This window comes from Salmo salar, chromosome ssa26 (assembly GCF_905237065.1).
Source record: "Salmo salar chromosome ssa26, Ssal_v3.1, whole genome shotgun sequence".
Classification (NCBI taxonomy): domain Eukaryota; kingdom Metazoa; phylum Chordata; class Actinopteri; order Salmoniformes; family Salmonidae; genus Salmo; species Salmo salar.
The window spans coordinates 24,601,868-24,629,836 of record NC_059467.1 but is presented as its reverse complement, the minus strand read 5'-3'; the positions used below and the strand labels follow the sequence as shown (position 1 = coordinate 24,629,836).

The 27,969-nt window shown below is 42.3% G+C and overlaps 1 protein-coding gene across 3 annotated transcripts in view; it reads left to right on the top strand.

The window, feature by feature from the left end:
* The first annotated feature begins 2,393 nt into the window (after nt 1-2,393).
* The window catches only part of LOC106587469 (potassium voltage-gated channel subfamily C member 1), a 33,225-nt gene continuing 7,649 nt past the window's right edge, over nt 2,394-27,969 (top strand). For all 3 annotated transcript variants that reach the window (XM_014175882.2, XM_014175883.2, XM_014175881.2), the window contains exons 1-3: nt 2,394-3,431; nt 17,377-18,316; nt 27,123-27,401. In XM_014175882.2, the coding sequence (XP_014031357.2) occupies nt 2,895-3,431; nt 17,377-18,316; nt 27,123-27,401 (1,756 nt within the window). In that variant the 5' untranslated portion in view covers nt 2,394-2,894. The remainder of the gene's footprint in view (nt 3,432-17,376; nt 18,317-27,122; nt 27,402-27,969) is intronic.

Sequence of the window (27,969 nt, the reverse complement as noted above, 5' to 3'; positions counted from 1 at the left end):
ACGCTCTTATCCAGAGCGACTTACAGTAGTGAATGCATACATTTAATTCATTTCATACATTTTTTTCCCGTACTATTTTGTGAAGTGCACCAGTCCCTCCTGCAGCAAAGCACCCCCACAACATGATGCTACCACCCCCGTGCTTCACGGTTGGGATGGTGTTCTTCAGCTTGCAAGCCTACACCTTTTTCCTCCAAACATAACGATGGTCGTTATGGCCAAACAGTTCTATTTTTGTTTCATCAGACCAGAGGACATTTCTCTAAAAAGTACGACCTTTGTCCCCATGTGCAGTTGCAAACCGTAGTCTGGCTTTTTTATGGCGGTTTTGGAGCAGTGGCTTCTTCCTTGCTGAGCAGCCTTTCAGGTTATGTCGATATAGGACTCGTTTTACTGTGGATATAGATACTTTTGTACTGGTTTACTCCAGCATCTTCATGAGGTCCTTTGCTGTTGTTGTGGGATTGATTTGCACTTGTCACACCAAAGTACGTTCAACTCTAGGAGACAGAACGCGTCTCCTTCCTGAGCGGTATGACGGCTGTGTGGTCCCATGGTGTTTATACTTGCGTACTATTGTTTGTACAGATGAACGTGGTACCTTCAGGCGTTTGGAAACTGCTCCCAAGGATGAACCAGACTTGTGGAGGTCTACAATATTTTTTCTGAGGTCTTGGCTGATTTCTTTTGATTATTCCATGATGTCAAGCAAAGAGGCACTGAGTTTGAAGGTAAGCCTTGAAATACATCCACAGGTACACCTCCAATTGACGCAAATGATGTCAATTAGCCTATCAATTAGCCATGACATCATTTTCTGGAATTTTCCAAGCTGTTTAAAGGCACAGTCAACTTAGTGTATGTAAACTTCTGACCCACTGGAATTGTGATACAGTGAATTATAAGTGAAATAATCTGTCTGTAAACAATTGTTGGAAGAATTACTTGTGTCATGCACAAAGTAGGTGTCCTAATTGACTTGCAAAACTATAGTTTGTTAACACGAAATTTGTGGAGTGGTTTTCAAAACAAGTTTTAATGACTCCAACCTAAGTGTATGTAAACTTCCGACTTCAATTGAATTTGGGTTGAAATTCTGAGGCTGGGAACTCTAATGAACTTATCCTCTGCGGCAGAGGTAACTCTGGGTCTCTGGATCTTCCTTTCCTGTGGCGGTACTCATGAGAACCAGTTTCATTACAGCGCTTGATGGTTTTCGCGACTGCACTTGAAGTAACTATCAAAGTTCTTGAAATTTTCCGGATTGATTGACCTTCATGTCTTAAAGTAATGATGGACTGTCATTTCTCTTTGTTTATTTGAGCTGTCCTTGCCATAATATAGGACTTGGTCTTTTACCAAATAGGGCTATCTTCTGTATACCACCCCTACCTTGTCACAACACAACTGACTGGCTCAAATGCATTTTTTAATTTTTAATTTATTTAACCTTCACTTAACTAGGCATTAAGAAGGAAAGAAATTCCCCAAATGAACTTTTAACAAGGCACACCTGTTAATTGAAATGCATTGCAGGTGACTACCTCATGAAGCTGGTTGAGAGAATGCCAAGTGTGTACAAAGCTGTCATCAAGGCAAAGGGTGGATACTGTGAAGAATCTCAAATTTAAAATATATTTTGATTTGTTTAGCACTTTTTTGGTTACTACATGATTTCATATGTGTTATTTCATAGTTTTGATGTCTTCACTATTATTCTACAATGTAGAAAATAGTAAAAATAAAGAAAAACCCTTGAATTAGTAGGTGTGTCCAAAATGTTGACTGGTACTGTATATATATGAGCACTAACTGTCACAAATAGTAACTTGACTCAACTTCAATCTCAAAATAAGTGTGTTGTCATGTAGTTGATTCACCTGTGTGGAAGCCCATATGTGACCTGTCCATGGTGCTGACAGAGCCAAAACAGCTGTCCCAGACACACCCCTCATCAATTTAGGTCCATGCACCTGTGCATCCTTTCCAACCAATTAATGTTATTTAATGTACTTTACAAAACCATGACAAGGAGTCTGTGCAACCCTGCCTCATGGTATACAGCATATACTGCAGGCTCTCTCCTCATTCTCCTGTGAACATAATTTTAAACAGAACACATTAAGTTGCAATGGCACTCATTCAAGGATCTGTGTTTTAGGCATATAGGAATTCAGGAGCATTATCGAACACAGAACATGTAAAGTAACTGTCAAGGATCAATGTTGATCTCCCTGTAGCAGTCCTGCTCAAGGAGGAAAATATAAAGAAAGACAAGGGATTAGGGAGTGCAAGAGTCTTGTCTCAAAGACAGTGGGAGGGGGATGATGAAAGAGAGAGAGGAGAGGGAGGGAGGGAGTGTGAGGAGTGTGCGCTCAGAGAGACTGGTGCTGTCCGTTCAGCATCACAGCTCTCATCTTTCGTTGCATGCCACAAGGACTGTACGTTTCCATAATTAAAAGACGGCGTGGATTTGGAACTAGGTTTTCATTATATGGAGTCATAGCCTACACACATTTTTCATCAACGCTTTTCGGAGGGGTGTTCATCTTTGGTTTTGTGATGTAGCCTAACCATGAACATTTAGATTTTTTTCCATGCATATTTCTGGGGCAGCCACAGGCTGCTTCTTGCTTTAGCCTACCTTGCAACTATATCAAACATCCGTTGAGGCATTGCTTTCTTTGGTATTATTAAAAGTTGGGATTTATTTGAAAGCTTGAGTGGAGCCTGTGCTTTTTTGCAAGCTGAATAAAAGAAGTCGGTAAGAAATCTGCCTTCTCTTTTCCTCTTTCAACTCGAGTTCATGTGTCGGCCAGATCTCACTGCGTTGCCTCGCACATGTTTTGCAATATAATGACTGGAACCTGCTTGAGACATGCCTAAGCGACGCAATGGGACAAGGCGACGAGAACGATCGTATTGTGATTAACGTGGGAGGTATCAGACACCAGACCTACCGTAGCACCCTTCGTACATTACCGGGCACCCGGTTAGCTTGGCTCGCCGAGCCGGATGCCCACAGTCACTTTGACTACGATCCCAAGATTGAAGAATTTTTCTTTGACCGGCATCCGGGTGTGTTTGCCCACATCCTCAATTACTATAGGACCGGGAAGTTGCACTGCCCTGCAGATGTTTGCGGCCCTTTGTACGAGGAGGAGTTGGCGTTCTGGGGTATCGATGAGACCGACGTGGAACCATGTTGTTGGATGACTTATCGGCAACATCGAGAGGCCGAGGAGGCATTGGATAGCTTTGGGGGTGGCCCCCCCGAGAATTCAGAGGAGGATGGGGATGAGGAAACGCTGGGAATGATCAATAGGTTGGCTCTTGATGGACCAGATGCCAAATCCGGGGGGCATTGGCGACGTTGGCAGCGGTTGCTTTGGGCACTTTTCGAGGATCCCTATTCTTCTAAATATGCAAGGGTAAGTAAGGGTTGGAATCAGTCATCTTGAGTCAATACAAGTTTAGATAGGCCTACTACTAGCCTGAAAAAACAATGCTTTACAATCTCTCTCTCTTTCTGTGCTCGCGCGCTCGTGCATGTGTGTGTGTGAAAGAGAGACATTTGCTTTAACATAGTTCCTTTCACGCTCATCCAAAGGTCACGCAAAAAAGTTGGGTTCATAGTAGCGTACTAATAAGGCTCGTGAATATTAATTGGATTTGAAGCTTAAAGTTGAAATCTGAAGTTGGCACATACATTTTTTGACTTTTAAATGAATTACATATACCCATTGATTATTGAATAATATAATTTACAAATACCGGATTAGCTTAGTTCAACTGTCGTAGCCCATAAGAACCCAAAATATAAGCTTGTTTTACTTCATTGTTAAACAGGTCAATTGTAAACAAACACTGTATTGCCTCTAAAATGTTGATATCATGAATGGTCAGACCTTGCATCCATAGCCCTGTCTATGAATTTCAAAGTGGTTACATTACTCCAGCCCCATCTCTCAGCTGTTTACCAGAACAGTGATGGGGTGGCTGCTTTATTGTTTGCACTACAGATTTCCCTTTTAATGGGTCCATCACCAGCACACAAACGTATCGCTAAGTGATGATGCACTACGCTCACTCTCGACATGTGCATTCTGGGCGTCTTGTCGCATTGCCTATGCAACATGCAGCCACCCTGCTTTCAGACCATGTGAGGTCTTATGAATTACCTCATGAGGACTAGATGAAAGGAAACTTATAATGATAGTTTAATGGTTTAAATGCCCCTCACCGTTTTTAATGAGAACCCGGTTGTGTGTACACTGGGGGAGTTAACAAGACATGCACTTGTCTCTTTCCTAAGCTGGAACAGAATGGTGATCAAGGAGAGGAATATTTGTGACGTCAACAGTCCTACATATATTTGTCTCCTACAGATTTTGCATATTTATTACATTGCCTGTTTGGAGCTGTCTGTGGTTCTGTAGGCTTATAGCTGCATTTATAACCTAATTATTAGCTTTGTCTAACCTTTCGGTCTCTTCTCCTTGCAATTCGACGTAGCTTTGAACAACAACACCTATCACACCTGGTATTCCCATTCCCAATGCCTTTTAGCTTCACTTGAAAACAATTCAAAGTAGTCTCTTACTGACCCAACAGGATCCTGACCCACTGACCTGAGACAGCTGTGTGGAGATGCAGGGATCAGAAATCCATCCTCCCCTAGCTCAGCACAGGATACAACATGTTAGAGTATAACATCTTCAGAATGTATCCATAATCAATCAACTGGTCAATGAATCAATATGCATTATGCAGCATATGTGTTACGTTTTGGTTAGTTATTGGTCCCCTTGCTGTTCCTCAGAGACTGAGCAGTTTGCAAATTACGCAAGTGCAAGCAATAGCCTCTGCTATGGCTTTGTCAATTTCCATAAATGCTTAGATCAATGTATATAAGTGCATCTGCTTACTCATTTACACCGGAGCATACTGGCTTGACTCCAGCTTTTGCACCTCTCAATTCTCCTGAGGGGCAGTGATTACAATAGTGCAGGGTTGAGTAACAGTATAGTCTACCCTCTCTCTTCCACTAGCTAAGTGTATTGTCTACACTCTGGTTCTCTCATATAGCCTCCTTCCCATTTTCTCACTCTCTTTACCTGTTTCTCATTCTCAGTCTCTCATTGTGACAGTAAATTGTTGAGTTACTATGAATGACCATGTCCCGGTGCCTTAGCAACTGGAGATCAAATGGACCATAGAGACCATGCAGTGTACACAGACACACCATAGGGCCTTCACAGAGCATTGTGAGTGCAAAACGTGAAGCTACAGGTGTAGGATCTTAATTTGATTGCTTATGTTGCTGCGAATTTTCCTGCACCGCAGGAAATGCAGTTGAGCTTTGTGATTGACATAAATTCACTGAAAACCCACACTAACACACGGTTATATTGACAGTATTGCACTTTTCATGTAGCCTAAATTTGGTCAGCTATTAGCCTAACAGCCGATCAAACAACATTATGGAGTAAACGTTTAAATCCTGTTGCAGCAAGATTATTTTGTTGTGACAATCCTGCTGTACTGACCAATTATGTGAGATGAGCTAGCCAGGGAGTCGATTAGTTGTTATTAAATCCTCATTAGGCCCAATTTTGGTCAGCAGGGGCAAACGCAACACTGATCTCAGAGGAAAAACATGTTGACCGTCTGTCCTTATCTTTTTCTCCAGTAACTTTGGTTTCCTCCTATGTAAATAATATATATAGAAGGAAGAAAGGAAAGAGAGAGAATCAGATTTTTATATCCCCTTTGGAGTCTCCTTTGTTGGTGCTGGGTGACAGAAGAGGTGGCAAGAAGGACCTCATTATCACCTTTCTTAATAAACACTCAACCTCACCTCTGCCACCTCATACACCCTCCTGCCCTGCTGGCAGACATGCTACTCTTCCACTCTATATCCCACTTGACAAGCAGAATTATTACCTAGGTATTACATGGTGATTAATGCAGTGCCAATGTATCGGTGTAAGTAAATGCAGTTACATACAGTACTTTTGTATGTGAAGCAGGTGTAGCTTGTATAACTAGATGTCTGTACCACTACCAACCGTTCTTGTGGACAGATATTACTGCAGTGGTACTCATGTTGCTTTCAGACATGGCTCACATACTCTCACATACTCCCAGTGAGCACTATATTAAATTAACCTGTCTTTAGTTTGGAAGGCAATCTGAGGGAATTTAGACTGACCATAATTCAGACACATGGCTACAACTACTAGTCATCCTACTTATGAAAGGGGACATTGAGGCATCCTGTGCCCTTGGACTTTTGATGACTTGGCCCTTACTGCCTGGATTTGTGAGAGGGCAAATAATATAGATTAGTTTATTGATCGATCAAATTGCTGCTAATGTAAGGATGTAAATAAATACTTAAGTAAAACATGTGTTTCAGTGGTAAGGACGATGAGAAATAACTTTGTGCCGCTGGAGAGAAGGAAGTGCATGACTGAATGCAGTTTGGTGGGGTTTTGGGACAGGTAGGGTAGATGTGGGTTTGTTCAGGTTAGAAGTGGAAGTGGGAGCTGCTGGATGGGAATGGGTGGGAGGTTTCTTTTCACTCAGCCATGGCTGTGGGTTGTAATGTATCACTCCACGTCATATAAGAAACACAGCAGTGAGTTTATGTGGAGGGAGAGCTTTGAAATCAATATCATGCTAGGCTTTTAAAGTGGACGTGTCAGCTTTAACGTGAGGAGCCTACTGACCATACAGACACCCTGTCAGCTACCATGACCTTCAGCTATCTGGGATGAAACTGCTCTTGAGATTAGAAGGAGATCCATTCTACTTAAAAGTGCACCTACATGGAAAGTAGCTATACGTCTACGTAATCACCCTAGAGAGACAGTGTGGCTGGGATGGCAGCTTCTAACCACCACAGAGTGAGTAACAGATCCAGGCAGAACTGAACATAGCAAGGCTGGTTGCTCCTTAGATGGCTGGAGCGATTAGCATGAATTAGTTGGGCACAGACCCTGGTAATTAATGGAGAGAGAGAGGGAGGCATCCTATTACACAAAAGACATGCTGCATGGCTAACCTTGCCACACTTTAACAGGAAGTCATCTAGGTTTTAAGGAGATCCACACAGAGACTGGCTCGTCTGGAGGGCTGTGGCCGAGATAGATGGACATATTGCTTTGCTTTATCAAACAACACCTGCTCTTAGTCTACCATGTGGCGTGCTGTAGTACATTGACGTTCACATGTGTAACTGTATGAACACATTATGAACATGTAGGTGGGCATGTGCATGATACACATCGACACAGTCCAACTCCAGTAGGGAAATGCACAAACCAATCAAAAGCTGGTCACTGGGATATCTAACACAGCTCTTTCTCCCAAAAGAAGTGGAGCATGACACCCCTTAAAAAGCACTGGGGTTTGTCCCTGCGCTCCTGTATAATTGATTTCCCAGGCAGAGAGGAATGAGGCACCCAGCTAAAAGCACTCAAACTGGGGCAAATATCGAGGCAGAATACAGGCCTCTCATGCCACCATTACGCTGCCAAAACAGAGAGGAAAGTTACACTCACTTGTTCTGCTGTCACGTCCTGACCAGTAAAGGGGTTATTTGTTATTGTAGTTTGGTCAGGACGTGGGAGGGGGTTGTTTGTTTAGATGGTTTCGGGGTTTGTTGGGCTATGTGTTGTGTAGAGGGGTGTGTTTAGAGTGTTCCGGGGTTTTTGGGTTATGTTCTAGGTTAGTGTATTTCTATGTTAGATCTAGGTTGTTTAGTTCTATGTTTAGGTTATTGGGATTGGCCTTCAATTGGAGGCAGCTGTTCCTCGTTGCCTCTGATTGAAGGTCCTATGTATAGGGGTGTGTTTGTAATGGGAATTGTGGGTTGTTGTCTCCTGTTTAGTGTTTATGCACCTGTTTGGACTGTTAGTGGCGTTTGTTGTCTCGTATACGTGTTTCTTTTGTTTTTCTTCTTTTTAATTTAATAAAGAAGATGTGTGTACACGTTTCCGCTGCACCTTGGTCCAATCTTTACGACATCTGCCTTCATCTACAAGATAACTCTGGCTCCAACAACCTTTCCTCTGAACATACACCCAACAGTCATCTGACAAATCCTAAACACCAAAATGATTTGATCTTCATGACCTTCAAAACCAGGCCGCAGTTGTAAATGAGAACTTGTTCTCAACTGGCCTACCTGGTTAAATAAAGGTTAAATAAAAAAATTAAAAAACCACAAGATTTTCTGTCTTTCCAGTTTCAGCCTGAATGGTCAGGCGTGGTGAGGGAGTGTTTATTACGTTTATTCATCACTTTTGTCCAGTAGCTATACATGCTGGCATAGCCATTACCTCAGCCAGACCATACCATCTGACATGGGGGTGTCACTCAGATTTATCCCACTGAAGATATAACCCATATAAGACTGTTCTGTAATGTTGAGCCCCCCCCTGTTGAGCCCCCCCTGCCCTACTTAAGGGCAACCCAGTTTTCACAGAAAACACTAATGTTTGGCTCTCAAATAGCACAATGATTATTGAGTGAACATACATGTCTTTCAATAGCTTAGTCTCATTGAAAAGAAAAAAAGATTAAAACTACAGGGATTTGGCTAAGTTTTGATTGAGATTGTTTTGCATTTGAATGTTAAGTCAAATTGAATGTGTTTCTTGCTCCGTGCTAATTGGTGGACATTAGGGACAGCAGGCAGAGTGACAGCCTGTAGAAGAGCATGATTATGGACGAGGGAAATGAGGCTTCACTGAGGGAAGCAGGGATATCCTCAGAATGCTGTCAACAATGTGACTAGAGGGTTTTCAACTGATCGTCATGTTTTTATCTGACATAGGCTTATTATGTCAGAATTCCCTCAGATTTGTCTGTTTATTCCCCTGTTCATGTTCATAAGTGTATTTATATTAAGTGATATATTAAGTGACTTAAAAAATATGATTTAGTATGACATATGATATAACCAAGATAGCCACACAGTATACTGTACAGCAGGATGCAACTCCCACAACAATATCACAGGGCATGTTTGTGGACAATAACACACACCTACTGTATGTAGTCACTTTCTATTGGTATGTGTGGCCAAGATGATTACTGATGGATATAGGCCTGTCTGCTCCAAGACCTCTCCAACACGGTTCATAACTCCACGGTGTCCCCCTCCCAGAGTGCAAATAACCTTGATGTGACCCTGGACAACACCCTGTCGTTCTTTGCAAACATCAAAGCAGTGACTCGCTTCTGCAGGTTCATGCTTTACAACATTCATAGAGTACGAGCCTACCTTATACAGGAAGCGGCACAGGTCCTAATCCAGGCACTTGACATCTCCCCTCTGGAGAGAACGCTGCAGCCTGCCTGGTGTTCAACCTTCCCACGTTATCCCATGTCACCCCGCTCCTCCGCACACTCCACTGGTTTCCAGTCAAAGCTTGTATACACTAGAAGACCATGGTACTTGCCTACAGAGCAGCAAGAGGAACTGCCCTTCCCTACCTTCAGGCTATGCTCAAACCCTACACCACAACCCAAGCACTCCGTTCTGCCACATCAGGTCTCTTGGCCCTCCTACCCCTACGGGAGGGCAGCTCCCGCTGAACCTAGTCCAAACTCTTCTCTATCCTGGCACCCCAATGGTGGAACCAGCTTTCCCCTGAAGCTTGGACAGCATAGTCCCTACCCATCTTCCAAAAACATCGAAAACCCTACCTCTTCAAAGAGTATCTTAAATAATCCCACAGCACCCCCCCCCCCCCACTTGCACCCCCTCCTCACCTCGCCCCATTTAAAAAAATAAAAAAGCATTTTGTGATCTAACTCTTGCACTTGATTTTCCCCTCTTACTTGCTCTGACTTTGCTGTTATCTACTTTATTGAGGTAAAATGTACTTACTATGACTATCTTAAGATGAATGCACTAACTGTAAGTCGCTCTGGATAAGAGCTTCTGCGAAATGACTAAAATGTAAATGTTTTGTGTGAGTGGTGTGGGCAGCCGTGATGATGAGGAATGGCACACTGGCACTGAGCACGGGGATCACTGACACACATGGCCTAGGCAAATGTTTGGTGTGTTTGTTGCCAGGGGAGTCCATAAACAGAGAGAGCAGGCGTTAAACCCAGGCCATTGAATAGCATGATGAAGCACTGACCACGGCTTCCTTATAATGCTCAATTATTGATATCCCTTCTGTATCTCATCATTTCCTATGGTGTTTAGTCTGCCAACATATACTGTCATTCATGTTACAGTATGTTACACCTCGGTGTTTGAGTCTCAGTAATCATAAGGGCTATTGAGCTAAGTTAGTATACATAATTCAAGAATCATTCTCTATCATTTCTGTCCTCTCATCAAAATAGAGGCTTTCATAGTCGATGTGAGTAATTTACCAAAAGCAAGGCGTTGGAACAGAGCCACATTATGTGTTGGCACTATCAAGTCACGTTATTTGAAGTGTTTTAGATAACTTAGAGCCAAACTAATTGATAGACGGTTTTAGTAAAGGCTTTGCCTTTGGTGTTTGTAAATGGCTGGCTTGAAGAATATATATTCAAGATGTGTAAGTTCTCATTTTTCTTCTTCCTATAGTTTCAGATGACTCAATCTGTTGTGGTTTGTGTATGAATGGATTTGTATAGTTCATTATAGTGCTGTAAATGCTACATATACATTCTCTATTTCCGATGTGCACGGTAATACAGAAAATCAGTTAAGTGGGATTGCCTATTTCATCGCAATAACCTTTTCATGTTTTATCTCCCATCAGAGACTGCAGTAGGTGAGTGGAGCAAGGAGGGAGGTGGTGGTGGAGCTCTGAGCTAACTCAGCATTCTGAGGCGTCATACAGCTTCAGCAGCACATGTTCAATCTCTACTGTCTCTACTGTCTCTACTGTCTCTACTGTCTCTACTGTCTCTACTGTCTCTACTGGCACTCTCAGATCATACTCTGACAGGGTAATCTAATTACAACCTAAAACTAAAAACAGCAGCAAGCATTTCATCCTTGGATGCATACCATGGTTACCAATGGCTGTTACTGTGCTAACAAACGTCTTCCAAACAAATGTTCAATCAATCAGTTCAATATGACTTCCTTTTTACAGTATAAAGGATCTGATGTAAGCTATTTGTTGATTTGTTGGAGAGAAAACCAATGTAGTCATTTTCACATTTGCATGACCTTGTCACTAAATGTGTATGTTATATGAATTTTGTTTCTGGACTTGACTGTCTTTATAGCATTAGTATCGTTCATTGGCGATATAATATACTTTTTAATGAATGAAAGCCACTTATGATATCAGCCGCTGATTAAAATGTTTCCTTGATTAATATATATATATTTTTTACCTTTATTGTAGTTAAGAGTCATGCTAAGACCAACGTCTCTTTCACAGATGAGCCCTGTATACACATCAATACACATCAATATTCACATCAATATACACATCAATATTCACATCAATATAGCAAAAGGAAAACACATACAGGATGATACAGGAGGGGCTGAGCCAACTGTGAATGAGGCCTTAGCTGTTTATGTTGTCGGTAGTTATATTGGGATGTGTCTAGTTATTGACACTGCTTTTAAACTGTCGGTCAAGGCCCTTCTAGATCTGCAAGGGCACTCACACAAAGGCTAAGCATCTCATGTACTAAAATGTAGATGGACAATTATTAGGCAAGGCCTGTAACTTGATCCCTACACGGTAAAAAAAACATTATGTTGTTTTTAAGGTAATTTACTGGCAGCCAGTTACCTGTAAGTTACTGAAGAAAACGGTACAGTATGTTACCGTAAATATAACAGGATTTTTTTTAACCCCACAGAGACATTCCTTGATTCACAGAAAACAACCTTGTCCACCCTCATCATCAGCATGTGAAAAGGTCCCCAGTGTTCTACTTTACAGAAGCTCTTATCCAGAACGACTTACAGTAGTGAGTGCATACAGTTTCATATTGGTTCGTACTGGTGTCGTGGAAATTCAGTACTGAGAGAGACTTGGTCTTGGTCATTTCTTCAAACAGTACTCCACCAGTCTCGACTGACTGTTAGGCTGAGAGTCTAGCTTTCACAGACGATGCATAGTTTTTATATAGCTGAAACCAAGATTGCTTAGTCAGTCACTTCTAACTTTCCCTGCAGGGTGCTAGAGTGGAGACCATAAATCACAGCATTAGCAGGACAGAAATATCTTACTGTTCGTTAAGTAAATAATTGTTACATATCCAACAAATAAGGTGAATACATAATTTTTTCCTCACACTTGTCCCCTGTGGGAATCAAACCCACAAACTTGGCATTGCAAGTGCCATGCTCTACCAAATGAGCCACACGGCACCTAACATGTTTTCCCTCCTCTCTCTCATGCAGATTCATGCCTAATAACATTTAGGAACACAAACTCAAACAAACACACTTTACATAATAAAACACACTATATATAAAAAACATAAGTATTTATCTATAATTACACATACTGCCTGTAATACACACTCATAAACAGGCAATGCAAATACATTGTCACAAACGCATACAGTAAGCACAGAGAAAGGCAGATGGATGGAGGGAAAGGTTGTTACATAAGAGAACGTGACATGCTTTCATCTCTAGGATGCACGAGTCTAAAAGAGATGGAGAGTGTGGGAGGGTTGTAGGAGAGAAGGGTCTGGTTGCAGTTTTATTTTGTTTAGCATTGACTTAATGCTGTCTCCTACACTTACAATGGCACTGTGACTGAAGCATCTACAGATATAGAATCTTAATTTGAGCCAGTTTTCTACAGCAGGAAAATAATATTGCAGCAACAGGAGATTTGAATTATTATGTGTATTATAGCTAATGGACATTTGTTGCAGGGGTTGATGCATTTTTCGTGAGGGCAAATCATGTCTGAAATGCCAAACTTTAGAAGCCTTATTAATAATACTAAAAAACACTACAAGTTTGCATTTCAGCAACAAAAGAGTGATCAAATTAAGATCCTACATCTGTAACTTACTTCCAACATTTCCTGATTAAGCATTTGATATACTTGACATGTACACACTTTCTGTGGCACAGTCTACGTTGCAGCCTTTTAACTTAATTACAATGTGTATTTACTATCTCAAAGCATCCTCTCAAACAAACGACATGCTTGCGATGTTGTTGTGTATTGTTAGATATTACTGCACTGTTGGAACTAGGAACACAAGCATTCTGCTACATCCGGAAGAACATCTGATAAACATGTGTATGCGACCAATACAATTTGCAGAGTAGAACCCACAGCAAATCCAAATGTTTTGTGCTCAATACCATTGATTTAATTCCATATTGAATGTTAATATCCATGCAGTATTCTGCTCAGTGGTTGTGTCCTTAAACTAGCAGGTACAGCACACTGCCAGTGTCACACTTAGACTTACATACAGTATTTATCATGGTCACATTTTCTATCTTTATTAATCTCTGTCCATTAAGCTTCTTATTTAGTGGTGTTGTTGTTAATTCAGTTCCATGTAGCAGAGGCTTGGTAGTGAAGCTTCTGGGTGTTTATTTCCCAACGGTATGGCTTCTATAACCATCTCTGATGAGTGTGTGATGTGTTCTGACAGAAAGGCCTGCTGATTGGTTTCCTTGGAGGAAGGTTATACTCTCAGTTATAAACTCAGCGTTGTCCTTGGCTCCCTCCCACTGAAGGGTGAGGACTTGCCAGCCCAGACACAAAGGGAAAAGAACCACTCTCTCAGAGCTGAGAGATGCAGTGCAAATGCTTGCTTGCTCTGGTCAGTCTGCAGTGTAGACATTATGTTTGGGTCGGCGTCAGTTCTGTGCATGGGATTGTAGGTAGGTAGTCCTGTGTGAAGGCGGTTCCTTCACCTGTAATGCAAACAGGACAATGGCTCATGTTCAGCACTTCTAATACTTATTTGCTCCAAACCAGAATGATACAGATAAAGGATCTTAATTTGACCCCCCTGTTGCAGGAGAGCTTTCCCTCAATGCAGGACATTAAAAACTTGTAGTGTAGTTGAGGTTTAAAGAAGGTTTCTGAAGGTTGTCATTTCCAATTTGAAATTTCAGACTTGATTTTCCCTTACGAAACATTTATCAAACCTTACAAAAATGTCCATTAATTATAATCCACATAATAATTATAATTTCCTGTTTCTGAAGGATTATCTTCCTGCTGTATCAAATTAGCTCAAATTAAGATTTTACATCTGTATGTCATGTATTTTGGGTTATTTTGACTTGCCTATTACAGTGGTGGAAATGTGACTCCCTAATGGTTCATTCAAATGACTTCCTGGATTTCTGTAACACTGATTTATCACAACTCAACAAGCTAATCACACATCTATTACGGAAACACCCCCACACCCAAACCATGACAACTTACAGTAATTCACATGAGTGTGTTATAATGCACTTTGCCTCTCATTTATAGTAAGACACTCACTCATTAGTTTTCTGTAAATGTTGCTGATACATGTTCTGTTGAGAACACCAGGGAAAATATAATTCTGCTAGCATTTTCCACCAAATACATCATAATCTGCCTTGGATGATGTTTACACACTCAGCCATGCATGCTAACAAGCACATGCTCTCACACACACGCTCAGACACATTCATGCATGCACACACGTTGTTTGTGCTGCAGGTCAGAGGTAAGAACGAGGAAGGGTGGCTCTCATGTTTGCTTAATGTATTGTAATATGAGATTAGAAGTTTGTCTCAATATAAAGCTTTTAGAGAATCCATTTAGGATACAAATTGTGCACATGCCATGATACCACTCTGTCTAGAAGTTCCTCAATGATGTGTTGATCCTTTCCTGTATCTATATTACACTGCTGTTTCTCGTACCAGCAGTCTGTAGCCAGTCATGGAATAAACATAAAGGAAAGGTTAGTCAACGTTTTTCTAAGATAGATGTTTCATTTCCTTTCTCTGGAGAGTTCAATTGGACTCATGGAATTTGTGTTAACGGCTCAAGTTCCTTCATTAGTGAACAATATGATACTTTTCCAATGTTCCAGGTTTTCCTCTTACAGCTGCATATCATACGTTTTTAATAACGATGTTGCTGTATTGATACGGATAGTTGATCATGTTGGAGAAAATGTTGGATGTTCTGAGAACAATGTAACATGGACTTAGATGTTGGATATTCTGCACAGGAAGTTGACAGCAGTTAGTATTAATTCTCAGTCCAATGACAGGCCTCAGTAATTAAGTCCATCCAGGGATGCTGCTGATCTATTTTCACACCAGTGAAATAATGGAAGCAAGTCTGTCACCTTTGCTGGGCTTGTGAGAGAAAATGTTGTGGTGACAAGGACAGTAACACTCTCTTCGCTTCCTTCTGGCCTTACCACAACCTGTCTTCATTTCAGGAACCCAAACAGAAGGTTATTTTTATGTGGAGGACAGGACAGATGGAAACAGTCAGAGTGTGAAAACAAAGTCATTGAATTTCATTTACACTTGTGGATTTGAAGTGTTTCTGTGGTTGTTGTTGCTGCAGTGGTTGTCGTGGTTGTTGTTATTGTTGTTGCTGCTGTGGTTGTTGTTGTTGTCAATGGCTAGTGTGTGTTGCATGTGTGTCAGAATGAGAGTGAGAGTGTGAATGAATGTGTGTGTTTCTAAGAAAGAAATCGCAGTGGGCTTTTCGTCTTTCAGACGTCACCCTCCCTGTCATGTGTGCCGTCATCTCCAGGCCTCTGCTGCATCAGGCGGGTGGAGGTGGCATGTCTAATGTACCCTTTTATCAATTTCATTAGCACACATTGCAGAAGGGCCTGCAGCTTGCAAAGCCTTCAACAACAATAGGCCTTATCATAGTGAATCGCTCTAGCACAGTTTCTTTAAAAGTAATGACTTTCTCTCAATTTAATGCATCAGTCAGACTGTCTGTATTGTCTTTTCTGTCTCTGATTGTATCAGTGGAACACAAGGTACATTTACTTCCCTGAATGAAACCTACTGGAAAAAGGCACTGCATAGGCTTTATTTATTTTACTAGGCAAATCAGTTAAGAACAAATTCTTATTTACAATGACAGCCTATGCAGGGGCAGAACGACAGATTTGTACTTTGTCAGCTCAGAGATTTGAACTTGCAACCTTTCGGTTACTAGTCCAATGCTCTAACCACTAGGCTACCCTGCCACCCCTTTAAGCATAAAGAGTTAACTAGAATATGTTTTTTTGTGCCTTTTTCCATTATACAAGCCTCTCAACGGTCACTGGTGGTTAACTAGACCACTTCATTTCTCAACACCCCGGTGTGCTTCTTTTGTCAATGAATCCTTTCTCCCGAGAGGTTGTTGTTGTTATTGTGAGTATCAGGGTTGTAAGGTGTGCCTGTATTATACTGTTTGGAGTTGAAAAGATCAATTTGATTTACCCTTTATATTGACATTGCTTTGGCTCAGTTTGTTAAAAGTCAAGGATGTTGGAAGTGTACCATGCACAAAAATAACTGTGTTAGAAAAATAACCTAATTGTAATTTGTTCTTCTATAATGGAATCACTAAGCCCTTCATGTCCAGGTAGGACCCTGGCTCTATCACTACCGTACTGTGGTTGTAGTGTATGTGCCTGGCAGCGCCTGCCTCCTCTCAGACCTGGACCTGTTTAAAGATACAGTACGGGATCTTAAGCAAAACAAAATCTTAACAGAGTGTACAGATTGGATTCGTAACATATCACACAAATTGGATGATGTAGTACGCAAAAAAATGGGACCTGTTTTGGCTCATGAGCACCACTTTCAAAACTACTGGCTGAAATGATTCAATAGTTCTGGAACATCGCTTTAATAGTCCAGTGGTGTTAAGTGGCGTTATGCAACCCAATCAACCTCTTCTGGCAGCAGCACTGCTGTCAGCCCTAATCTATGGGCAGCAGTGTATAGCGGCCTATACATTAAGGACTATGCATTAAAACACCATTTAAAATTGATGAGGTGGCAAATTATCGTTTGGGCCAGATGCCATGGTGAACACAGTGCCCTCACGGAAATAATACCTTAAGTGCTGGCGCAAAAGCTGACCCAGAAACAAGCTTTCCCCTGTACAGTACATAACATCCCCCTCCGTCCCTCCCCTCCTCCCTGCAGGCCCCACCAGTACTAGCAACTCCCTTACCGGTGAAGCACCACAGTTTAGGTGTACGCCCTTTGAAGTGACACTCAGTTAAGAGTACTGACCTAGATGTGTGTTGTAGAACTGAAGAGAGCTGTGGGGGTGTTCTAGTGCTCTGTTCCTTCACGTTTGTATTCTAAGCTCCCTCGCTTATAATCTCTCCCTCTCTCTTTCCCTCTCCCTCCTTCTCTCCCTCCCTCTCATCTCTCCCCTGCAGTGGATAGCCTTCGCCTCCCTGTTCTTCATCCTGGTTTCCATCACCACCTTCTGCCTGGAGACACACGAGGCCTTCAACCCCATCATCAACCGGACGGAAATTGACCCGCTGGACAACAGCACGCGGGTCTACCAGGAGACTGAGACCGTGGTCTTCCTCACCTATATTGAGGGGGTCTGTGTGCTGTGGTTTACATTTGAGTTCATAATGCGAGTGACGTTCTGTCCGAGCAAGCTGGAGTTTTTCCGTAACACCCTTAACATCATTGACTTTATTGCCATCATGCCCTTCTACCTGGAGGTGGGGCTGAGTGGGCTCTCTTCCAAGGCGGCTAAGGATGTACTGGGTTTCCTACGTGTGGTACGCTTTGTCCGGATCCTCCGGATCTTTAAGCTGACTCGGCACTTTGTGGGACTGCGTGTCCTGGGTCATACACTCCGAGCCAGCACCAATGAGTTCCTGCTCCTCATCATCTTCCTTGCCCTTGGTGTGCTCATCTTCGCCACTATGATCTACTATGCTGAAAGGATTGGTGCCAAGCCCAATGACCCCCGAGCCAGCGAGCACACGCACTTCAAGAACATTCCTATTGGATTCTGGTGGGCGGTGGTGACAATGACAACCCTGGGCTATGGAGACATGTACCCTCAGACATGGTCTGGCATGCTGGTGGGAGCGCTGTGTGCTCTAGCTGGTGTGCTGACTATCGCCATGCCAGTGCCTGTTATTGTCAATAATTTTGGGATGTATTACTCCCTGGCGATGGCCAAGCAGAAGTTACCAAAGAAAAAGAACAAGCATATCCCCCGCGCCCCACTTCTGGGCTCCCCCAATTACTGTAAGTCGGAGGTAACCTCACCTCACCACAGCACGCAGGACGACACATGGCCCCTGGCCCCACAAGAACCACCAGAAGAGATCTTAGAAATAAACAGAGCAGGTAGGAAAACTTTCTGCCAAATGTCCATCTGAATCTCAATGAAAAGAAAATAAATGCTCAAAGAACAGACTGAACTCCCCTGCCTTCACACCACCTCCTCCTCCTCCTACTCATCCTCCTCTCTCCACCTCCTCCTCCTCTCTCCTCCTCCTCCTCCTGCTAACTCACCAGTCAGAAAAACAGCCATTCTCCACACCAGGAGCCATTGAATGTGGAGAGCCCCTACATGGCAGTATGTTGACCAGTGACCACTCCACACATACACATACGTTATCAACTCCACTGACCACTCCCCAGACATTATCAACGCATACCACACCAGACCAAACCTCATACCACACCAGACCAAACCTCATACCACACCAGACCAAACCTCATGCCAGATCAGACCAAACCTCATGCCACACCAGACCAAACCTCATACCACACCAGACCAAACCTCATACCACACCAGACCAAACCTCATGCCAGATCAGACCAAACCTCATACCACACCAGACCAAACCTCATACCACACCAGACCAAACCTCATGCCAGATCAGACCAAACCTCATACCACACCAGAACAAACCTCACACCACACCAGACCAAACCTCACACCACACCAGACCAAACCTCATACCACACCAGACTGAGCCTCATGCCAGATCAGACCAAACCTCATACCACACCAGACCAAACCTCATGCCAGATCAGACCACACCTCATACCACACCAGACCAAACCTCATGCCAGATCAGACCACACCTCATACCACACCAGACCAATCTCCCCCTCAACTACCTTTTCATCTCTACCCTGACCAGTTTAATGCAGTGATGAAAACACTAAAGGTAACACATTGGCACATACAGTAGCCAGCCATCCTGACAGCAGATAATAAATAGCCTATTTCCTCCACTAGGATGGAAAATACATCACAATTTATGAATCACACATAAGACTATCACACCCATGCATTTATGATATTTCCTAGTTAACTTATCTGCTTGTGTGCTGTCTCAGGAAAAATACTGCAGTGCTGTGAAACAAGTTTAAAGCCTGCAGACATATTGTTCATTTGGCTGATTGCCAAATGTATTTGTATGATGCATAGGCCAGGTAGCAGAATAGGACGTTTTTCAGAAAATAAATATATATTTATATACAGTTGAAGTCGGAAGATTACATACACCTTAGCCAAATACATTTAAACTCAGTTTTTCACAATTCCTGACATTTAAACCAAGTAAAAATTCCTTGTCTTAGGTCAGTTAGGATCACCACTTTATTTTAAGAATGTGAAATGTCAGGAAATTAGTAGAGATAATTATTTATTTCATCTTTTATTTCTTTCATCACATTCCCAGTGGGTCAGAAGTTTACATACACTCAATTAGCATTTGGTAGCATTGCCTTTAAATTATTTAACTTGGGTCAAACGTTACGGGTAGCCTTCCACAAGCTTCCCACAATAAGTTGGGTGCATTTTGGCCCATTCCTCCTGACAGAGCTGGTGTAACTGAGTCAGGTTTGTATGCCTCCTTGGTCACACACGCTTTTTCAGTTCTGTCCACAAATGTTCTATAGGATTGAGGTCAGGGCTTTGTGATGGCCACTCCAAAACCTTGACTTTGTTATCCTTAAGCCATTTTGCCACAACTTTGGAAGTATGCTTGGGGTCATTGTCCATTTGGAAGACCCCATTTGCGACCAAGCTTTAACTTCCTGACTGATGTCTTGAGATGTTGCTTCAATATAGCCACATAATTTTCCTCCCTCATGATGCCATCAATTTTGTGAAGTGCACCAGTCCCTCATGCAGCAAAGCACCCCCACAACATGTTGCTACCACCCCCGTGTTTCACGGCTGGGATGGTGTTCTTCGGCTTGCAAGCCTCCCCCTTTTTCCTCCGAACATAACGATGGTCATTATGGCCAAACAGTTCTATTTTTGTTTCATCAGACCAGAGGACATTTCTCCAAAAAGTACGATCTTTGTCCCCATGTGCAGTTGCAAACCGTAGCCTGGCTTTTTTATGGCGGTTTTGGAGCAGTGGCTTCTTCCTTGCTGAGCGGCCTTTCAGGTCATATCGATATAGGACTCTGTGGATATAGATACTTTTGTACCTGTTTCCTCCAGCATCTTCACAAGGTCCTTTGCTGTTGTTGTGGGATTGATTTGCACTTTTCGCACCAAAGTACGTTAATCTCTAGGAGACAGAATGCGTCTCCTTCCTGAGCGGTATGACTGCGTACTATTGTTTGTACAGATGAACATGGTACATTCAGGCGTTTGGAAATTGCTCCAAAGGATGAACCAGACTTGTGGAGGTCTACAATATTTTTTCTGAGATCTTGGCTGATTTCTTTTGATTGTCCCATGATGTCAAGCAAAGAGGCACTGAGTTTGAAGGTAGGCCTTGAAATACATCCACAGGTCCACCTCCAATTGACTCAAATTATGTCAATTAGCCTATCAGAAGCTTCTAAAGCCATGACATCATTTTCTGGAATTTTCCAAGCTGTTTAAAGGCACAGTCAACTTAGTGTATGTAAACTTCTGATCCACTGGAATTGTGATACAGTGAATTATAAGTGAAATAATCTGTCTGTAAACAATTGTTGGAAAAATGACTTGTGTCATGCACAAAGTAGATGTCCTAACCGACTTGCCAGAACTATAGTTTATTAACAAGAAATTTGTATAGTGGTTGAAAAACGAGTTTCAATGACTCCAACTTAAGTGTATGTAAACTTCTGACTTCAACTTTATATATTCTCTACCGGTCATTTCTAATTTCTTAACTATAATAGGTTCCGGACTTACTAGGGTCAGGACGTGACAGACAAGGTAGGGGGGTATATAGAAAATAGCCCTTTTTGGTAAAAGACCGTCCATATTATGGCAAGAACAGCTCAAATAAGCAAAGAGAAACGACAGTCCATCATTACTTTAAGAATGAAGGTCAGTCAATACGGAACATTTCAAGAACTTTGGAAGTTTCTTCAAGTGCAGTTGCAAAAACCATCAAGCGCAATGATGAAACTGGCTCTCATGAGGACCGCCACCAGAATGGAAGACCCAGAGTTACCTTTGATTTTTAGTTCCAACCGCTGTGTCTTTTTGAAATGCGGTGTGGGTGAACTGATGACCTCTGCATGTGTATTTCCCACTGTGAAGCATGGAGGAGGAGGTGTTAGGGTGTGGGGGTGCTTTGCTGGTTACACTGTCTGTGATTTATTTAGAATTCAAGGCACACTTAACCAGCATGGCTACCACAGCATTCTGCAAAGATACGCAATCCCATCTGGTTTGGGCTTAGTGGGACTATCATTTGTTTTTCAACAGGACAATGACCCAACACATCTCCAGGCTTTGTAAGGGCTATTTTAGTGATGGAGTGCTGCATCAGATGACCTGGCCTCCACAATCCCCCGACTTCAACCAAATTGAGATGGTTTGGGATGAGTCGGACCGCAGAGTGAAGGAAAAGCAGCCAACAAGTGCTCAGCATATGTGGGAACTCCTTCAAGACTGTTGGAAAGCATTCCAGGTGAAGCTGGTTGAGAGAATGTAAAGAGTGTGCAAAGCTGTCATCAAGGCAATGAGTGGCTATTTAAAGAATCTCAAATATAATATATTTGTTTATCCTGTTGGGGCTAGGGGGCAGTATTTGCACAGCCGGATAAAAAAACGTACCCGATTTAAACTGGTTACTACTCTTGCCCAGAAACAAGTGATGCATATAATTAGTAGATTTGGATAGAAAACACTCTAAAGTTTCTAAAACTGTTTGAATGGTGTCTGTGAGTATAACATAACTCATATGGCAGGCCAAAACCTGAGAAGATTCCATACAGGAAGTGCCCTGTCTGACAATTTGTTGTCCTTCTGTTGCATCTCTATCAAAAATACAGCATCTGTGCTGTAACGTGACACTTTCTAAGGCTCCCATTGGCTCTCTAAAGCCGCCAGAAAGTGGAATGGGGTGTCTGCTGTCTCTGGGCAAAGTACAACAGCTCTGTTTGTGAGTGGTCAGCCTGGGGACAGTGAGACTGAGATGCGCGTTCATGAGAATTCTCAATTTTTTTCTTTCAGCCTTTGAATGAATACAACGTTGCCGGTTGGAATATTATCGCTATTTTACAAGAAAAATAGCATAAAAATTGATTTTAAACAGCGTTTGACATGCTTCTAAGTACGGTAATGGAATATTTTGAATTTTTTTGTCACAAAATGCGCTCGCGCGTCACCCTTCAGATAGTGACCTGAACGCACGAACAAAACGGAGCTATTTGAATATAACTATGGATTATTTGGAACCAAAACAACATTTGTTGTTGAAGTAGAAGTCCTGGGAGTGCATTCTGACGAAGAACAGCAAAGGTAATCCAATTTTTCTAATAGTAATTCTGAGTTTAGTGAGTCCCAAACTTGGTGGGTGTCAAAATAGCTAGCCGTGATGGCCGAGCTATGTACTCAGAATATTGCAAAATGTGCTTTCGCCGAAAAGCTATTTTAAAATCTGACACCGCGATTGCATAAAGGAGTTCTGTATCTATAATTCTTAAAATAATTGTTATGTATTTTGTGAACGTTTATCATGAGTAATTTAGTAAATTCACCGGAAGTTTTCGGTGGGTATGCTAGTTCTGAACATCACATGCTAATGTAAAAAGCTGGTTTTTGATATAAATATGAACTTGATTTAACAAAACATGCATGTATTCTATAACATAATGTCCTAGGAGTGTCATCTGATGAAGATCATCAAAAGTTAGTGCTGCATTTAGCTGTGGATTTGGTTTTTGTGACATATATGCTTGCTTTGAAAATGGCTGTGTGATTATTTTTGGCAGGGTACTCTCCTGACATAATCTAATGTTTTGCTTTCGCTGTAAAGCCTTTTTGAAATTGGACAATGTGGTTAGATTAACGAGAGTCTTGTCTTTAAAATGGTGTAAAATAGTCATATGTTTGAGAAATTGAAGTTATAGCATTTTTGAGGTATTTGTATTTCGCGCCACACGATTCCACTGGCTGTTGACTAGGGTGGGACGCTAGCCCAGGGAAGTTAACACTTTTTTGGTTACTACATGATTCCATATATGTTGTTTCATAGTTTTGATGTCTTCATTATTATTCTATGATGTAGAAAATAGTAAAAATAAAGATAAACCCATGAGTGAGTAGGTGCTCTAAAACTTTTGACCGGTAGTGTAGATATATATATTTTTTAACAGGTAATGCTTTTATTTTACAGTTAACTTGTTGAACTAACATTACTCCAGTGATATCGCACTCTAGAAATTACTGCAATAAAAGAGACAGCCTGGTTGCCTGGAGACCTGTGTGTCTAACCTGTGTGACTCATAGGGGAAGTTGGACAAAGACAGCAGAGAGTGGGGGTTTCCCTCAGAGAACCTATCAATTTGCAGGAGGTCCTTTGGATGGATGATGACTGTGTTGCTCTTTCATGTTTTTCTGCTTGGTGACCAGGCCAGCTGTGGTGAGCACAAGCAGCTTTGGGGGATTCTCAGTTACTCACAGGCTGATATATTGTACATCGCCTACTCATGATAGGGATAGGGCCCAACTGATTCCATTGGGTTCCCTCTTCTATGAAATAGTGTGAGTAGTGTGTATTTATGCCCTGCCACGAGGGCCTGAAGTAGCCATGAGTGCATCTTGTGATTGCTCCTTATTTACTGCCACATGTTACAGCCAAGCATCATTCCACGCTACGTCTATGACTAACAGCCCTCTGAGCACTCTCTCACACACACAAAAAAGCACTGCACCCCTTGCTCACTGGCTATACTCCTGTTTATAATAGAATCCTTTATAACTTTATAATGAATGTTTTCCCTGGAGAGTTGTGATCCAAGATGTCCCACTTACAAGGTGTCTCTACTGATTAGATTCCAATGATACTATTCAGTGATAGTTATTTGTTTGTAACAAACCAATTTAGATTACCTTGACCTCTATCTGCACCTTTACTTTGTAGCCTGTTAGATGGCGTCTACACGATGAGCCATCAGGGCCTGTCACCTGACCTGACTCCCTGCAGAGAGAACAACCAGAGGTGACATAATGACCTGTCCTTAACAAGGGTCACACTTCCTGACTTCCTGACTTCCTGACTTTGCCTAGTCATATGATACAGGATGTGCCTAAGTCTCATTACTTCTATGATCTTGACCAATGAGAGTTAGAGTTTCACCAGGCACTGCCATAATGTACATTATCTGGAGGTGGTAAAAACAAAGATTTTTTTCACCTTCCCACCATCCTCTCTCTTCCTTAATGTCTTATTTATTTAATTCTCCCCAATCTTTTTCCTTGCCAATGCCTGTTGCCATGACAACAGTGTCCAAGCAACGCACATTGCACAATAGGAGTGTGGTTCAGCCAGGAACTGCAGCTATTCACTTGCTTCTCCTATTATTCACACTGGGCTGCAAAGCAGAATGATGGAATAAGCAGCCAATATGAAACTCATTTAGCACCCAATCAGAAAACAGTTTGACCTGCTCATCCATCTACTGTACATGATGTCACTGAATTGTAATTGAACAGACAGACATTAGAGCAACACTTTACGTTACATGGACATTGTTCCAAAGTTACTATAAGGGATATATGTATGTAATCAACTCCTTCCATGTATGCAATAGCACATTAATACACACACATTCAGGAACATGCTGAGCATGGGCCCTCAAGATGGGTTGGGTTCAGCTCAGGGGGAAATGAATAATGCGTGTAGAATGTTGTGATTCTGGCACATAGGTTGGCATTCTCCATATACGGCTTTCAATGGAGTGAGAACTCTGTCTGAGTCCTCCAGTCTTTGAACAAGAGGCATGGGCTGTTTGATTAGGATGAGGGATAGGCTAGGATTGCCAAATATACAATGCATCAATTAACTTTTTACAGCAGTCTACACAATGGAACTCACTTTCTAGGAATAAGAGAGCTGGGAAAGGTTACATAACTTTTAAAGTACTGTACTGTACTCCTCATAAAGATGGTCCCTTGAGCAGCTGATGTGATCGAGCGTTCTGGCTCGACACACACACACACACACACACACACACACACACACACACACACACACACACACACACACACACACACACACACACACACACACACACACACACACACACGTAGCTATCAAATAAGCTACTTGCTTATTTATGACATCCATTACTTAGTTGCATACTTGAATATGGTGTGTGCTTATTGTTCGAAGTTTGAACAGATGAACACATCTATTTTTACTAATCAATGTCAAAACATACAGACACACATTAAGGGACCAGTGAGGACCCGGTGAAATGCCATTGGGATGACTATGAGAGTGCAGTCTCAAACAGCAAGCCAGTGCAGGAAAACATTTTTTTTAAAACACCCCCTGAAATTGCTGTCATCATTTATTCAGTGAGCTGTTTTTAGTCACACGTGCACACAGACACTTCGGGACCAGGTCCGCTAACTTACATACAGTATCTCGCGGTATATCTCTTCTGTGGTTGTGCAGTGTGGCAATACATTTGAATGAGAAGCAATGAGTATGGTTCTGTGATAAATGTTGTTAGTGCATTAGAAAGTAGAGAGTAAGGTGGATGTAGTGATGGCTGACCAAAATGACCAGAATGCATCATGTTTCTATTGGAAGTGTTGTCCTCCACAATGCCAGTGATGGACAGATCTCAGTGATATGGTCATTACTGCTGTGTCATCTTTACTCTCCCTCTCTTTCCTGTAAAGAGGCACCATCTGGACAAATCCTATGCCTCTTCATCACATCAGACATGCACGATGACCAGGCCAACAGCCAATCAATAGAGCCCATGACTTGGATACAGATATCCAAAAGATGAATGAGGGGATGGGGGGGGAAGTAAGAGGGGGATGAAAAAAAAGACAAAAGTCAACAGGGATAGGGAGAAGGGGATGAACACAGAGGCTGCAATTAAAGTGTAGGAGGAGAGAGGGAGGTAGAGAATGGTGTCTTTATTCATTGAACTATTCTGAAGAAAGTGACTCATCTCCCACTCTCTTTCCCCTCCTTCCTCTCCCTCCATCCCAGGGGGTCTGCGTCACACATACAATGGCTGTGTGTGGCTGGCTAAGGTCTGTGTGCTGCCTGCTGCACTGACAAGAGCAGATTAATTACTGTAATGTGTAATGGGGTGAAGCATCAATGCAGCAGAGACACCATTGCTAATATCTGCAAGTGTTACCCACAAATAATGTTTTACTACAGCGGTGACAGTGGTGGTCTGGGCTGTGTGGTTCAGTATGTAGATGTAATGCTTATAAGGCCCACAAGGTACGACATGTGAGGCCTGGATGATAAAATGGTAGTGTTTCCTGTTCTCGCAGATTGTTGTGAGTTGGTCACCTTTATTTACCATACTGAAGATGAAGAATCGTGTGTCACTACGGTTATTTTATTGACCTGTAAATAGTCACTGCTATGTCTGTAAAGGCAGGTGGTACATTTCCAGGACAGGAGCTTGTTAGTTTTGAGAGTGAGGGATTTGGGAAACCAAAGAAAGCAGATATTCCGTGCCAAACTGAGCAGCAAGCCTGAAGTTTTTGTTAGTTGAAGTTCCTGTGGTTGGGATTTGGGCAGTTGGAAAAGGTCAATGTTGATTTTACATTTTAAAAAGTTTGATTATTGTCCTTCAAAACTGTGTTACCTGGTTGATTATAAAATAGCCAAGCTTGCACATAAATGCCAGTGCTGACACATCCTCTTCCACACCATTGTGGAATCACTACTAAGTTCTTCTCCCTCTGTTTCAGCACCACAAGCTGTTTTTCAAGATCCCAAAGTGAACGGGGAAACATCCAAGGATCCAGCCAAGAGAGCAGCCAATGAGTCAGCCAAGGAGTCAGCCAAGGAGTCAGCCAAGGAGGCAGAAAAAGCAGCACTGGCCAATGAAGACTGTCCCCACATAGACCAGATCATGTCACCTGACGATGGCCAGATCTTAAGCCCTATTGACCGGTCTGAGCAGCAGCCCTGCTTCCTCCTGGCCATGGGTGGGCGGCCAGGCCACACGGCGGCCAGAGTCAGGAAGGGTACGTAATATGACACACCTAGACACAGGCCGTACATCTGGGCACACATCCCAGGGCTTAAATCTCAGGGCACACCTTCCTCAGGGCACACACTTCAGGGAACACATCTCAGGGAACACACCTCAGGGAACACACCCCAGGGAACACACCCCAGGGAACACACTTAGACTCAAGCACAAACACACTTTCATGTGTACTCAGGGAGGAGAAACTGCACACACACAAAGTTGTTCCAGTAAGTCTGAAACATGACACAAAAAGACACTTTAGAGAGCACACACATTATTTTTGTTGTTGCTATCTCCTATATCACAGTAGGTATTGTCCTTACTATCTTTGTCTATACAGCTTCCAACACAAACAACTTTAGATCCCCCACCCACATACTACTGCTGAGCGACACAATATCACCCCCAACATTCTTATTTGGCATTTGGACACCTTTTTCTCTGTCCAACTCTTCTCTTTCATTAAAACTGAATCATCTGAATTACTCTTACTTTCATGGATTTACTTCTGCATAAAATAAGTTACTGAACAAATATATAAACAAATCACTAATCAGTGG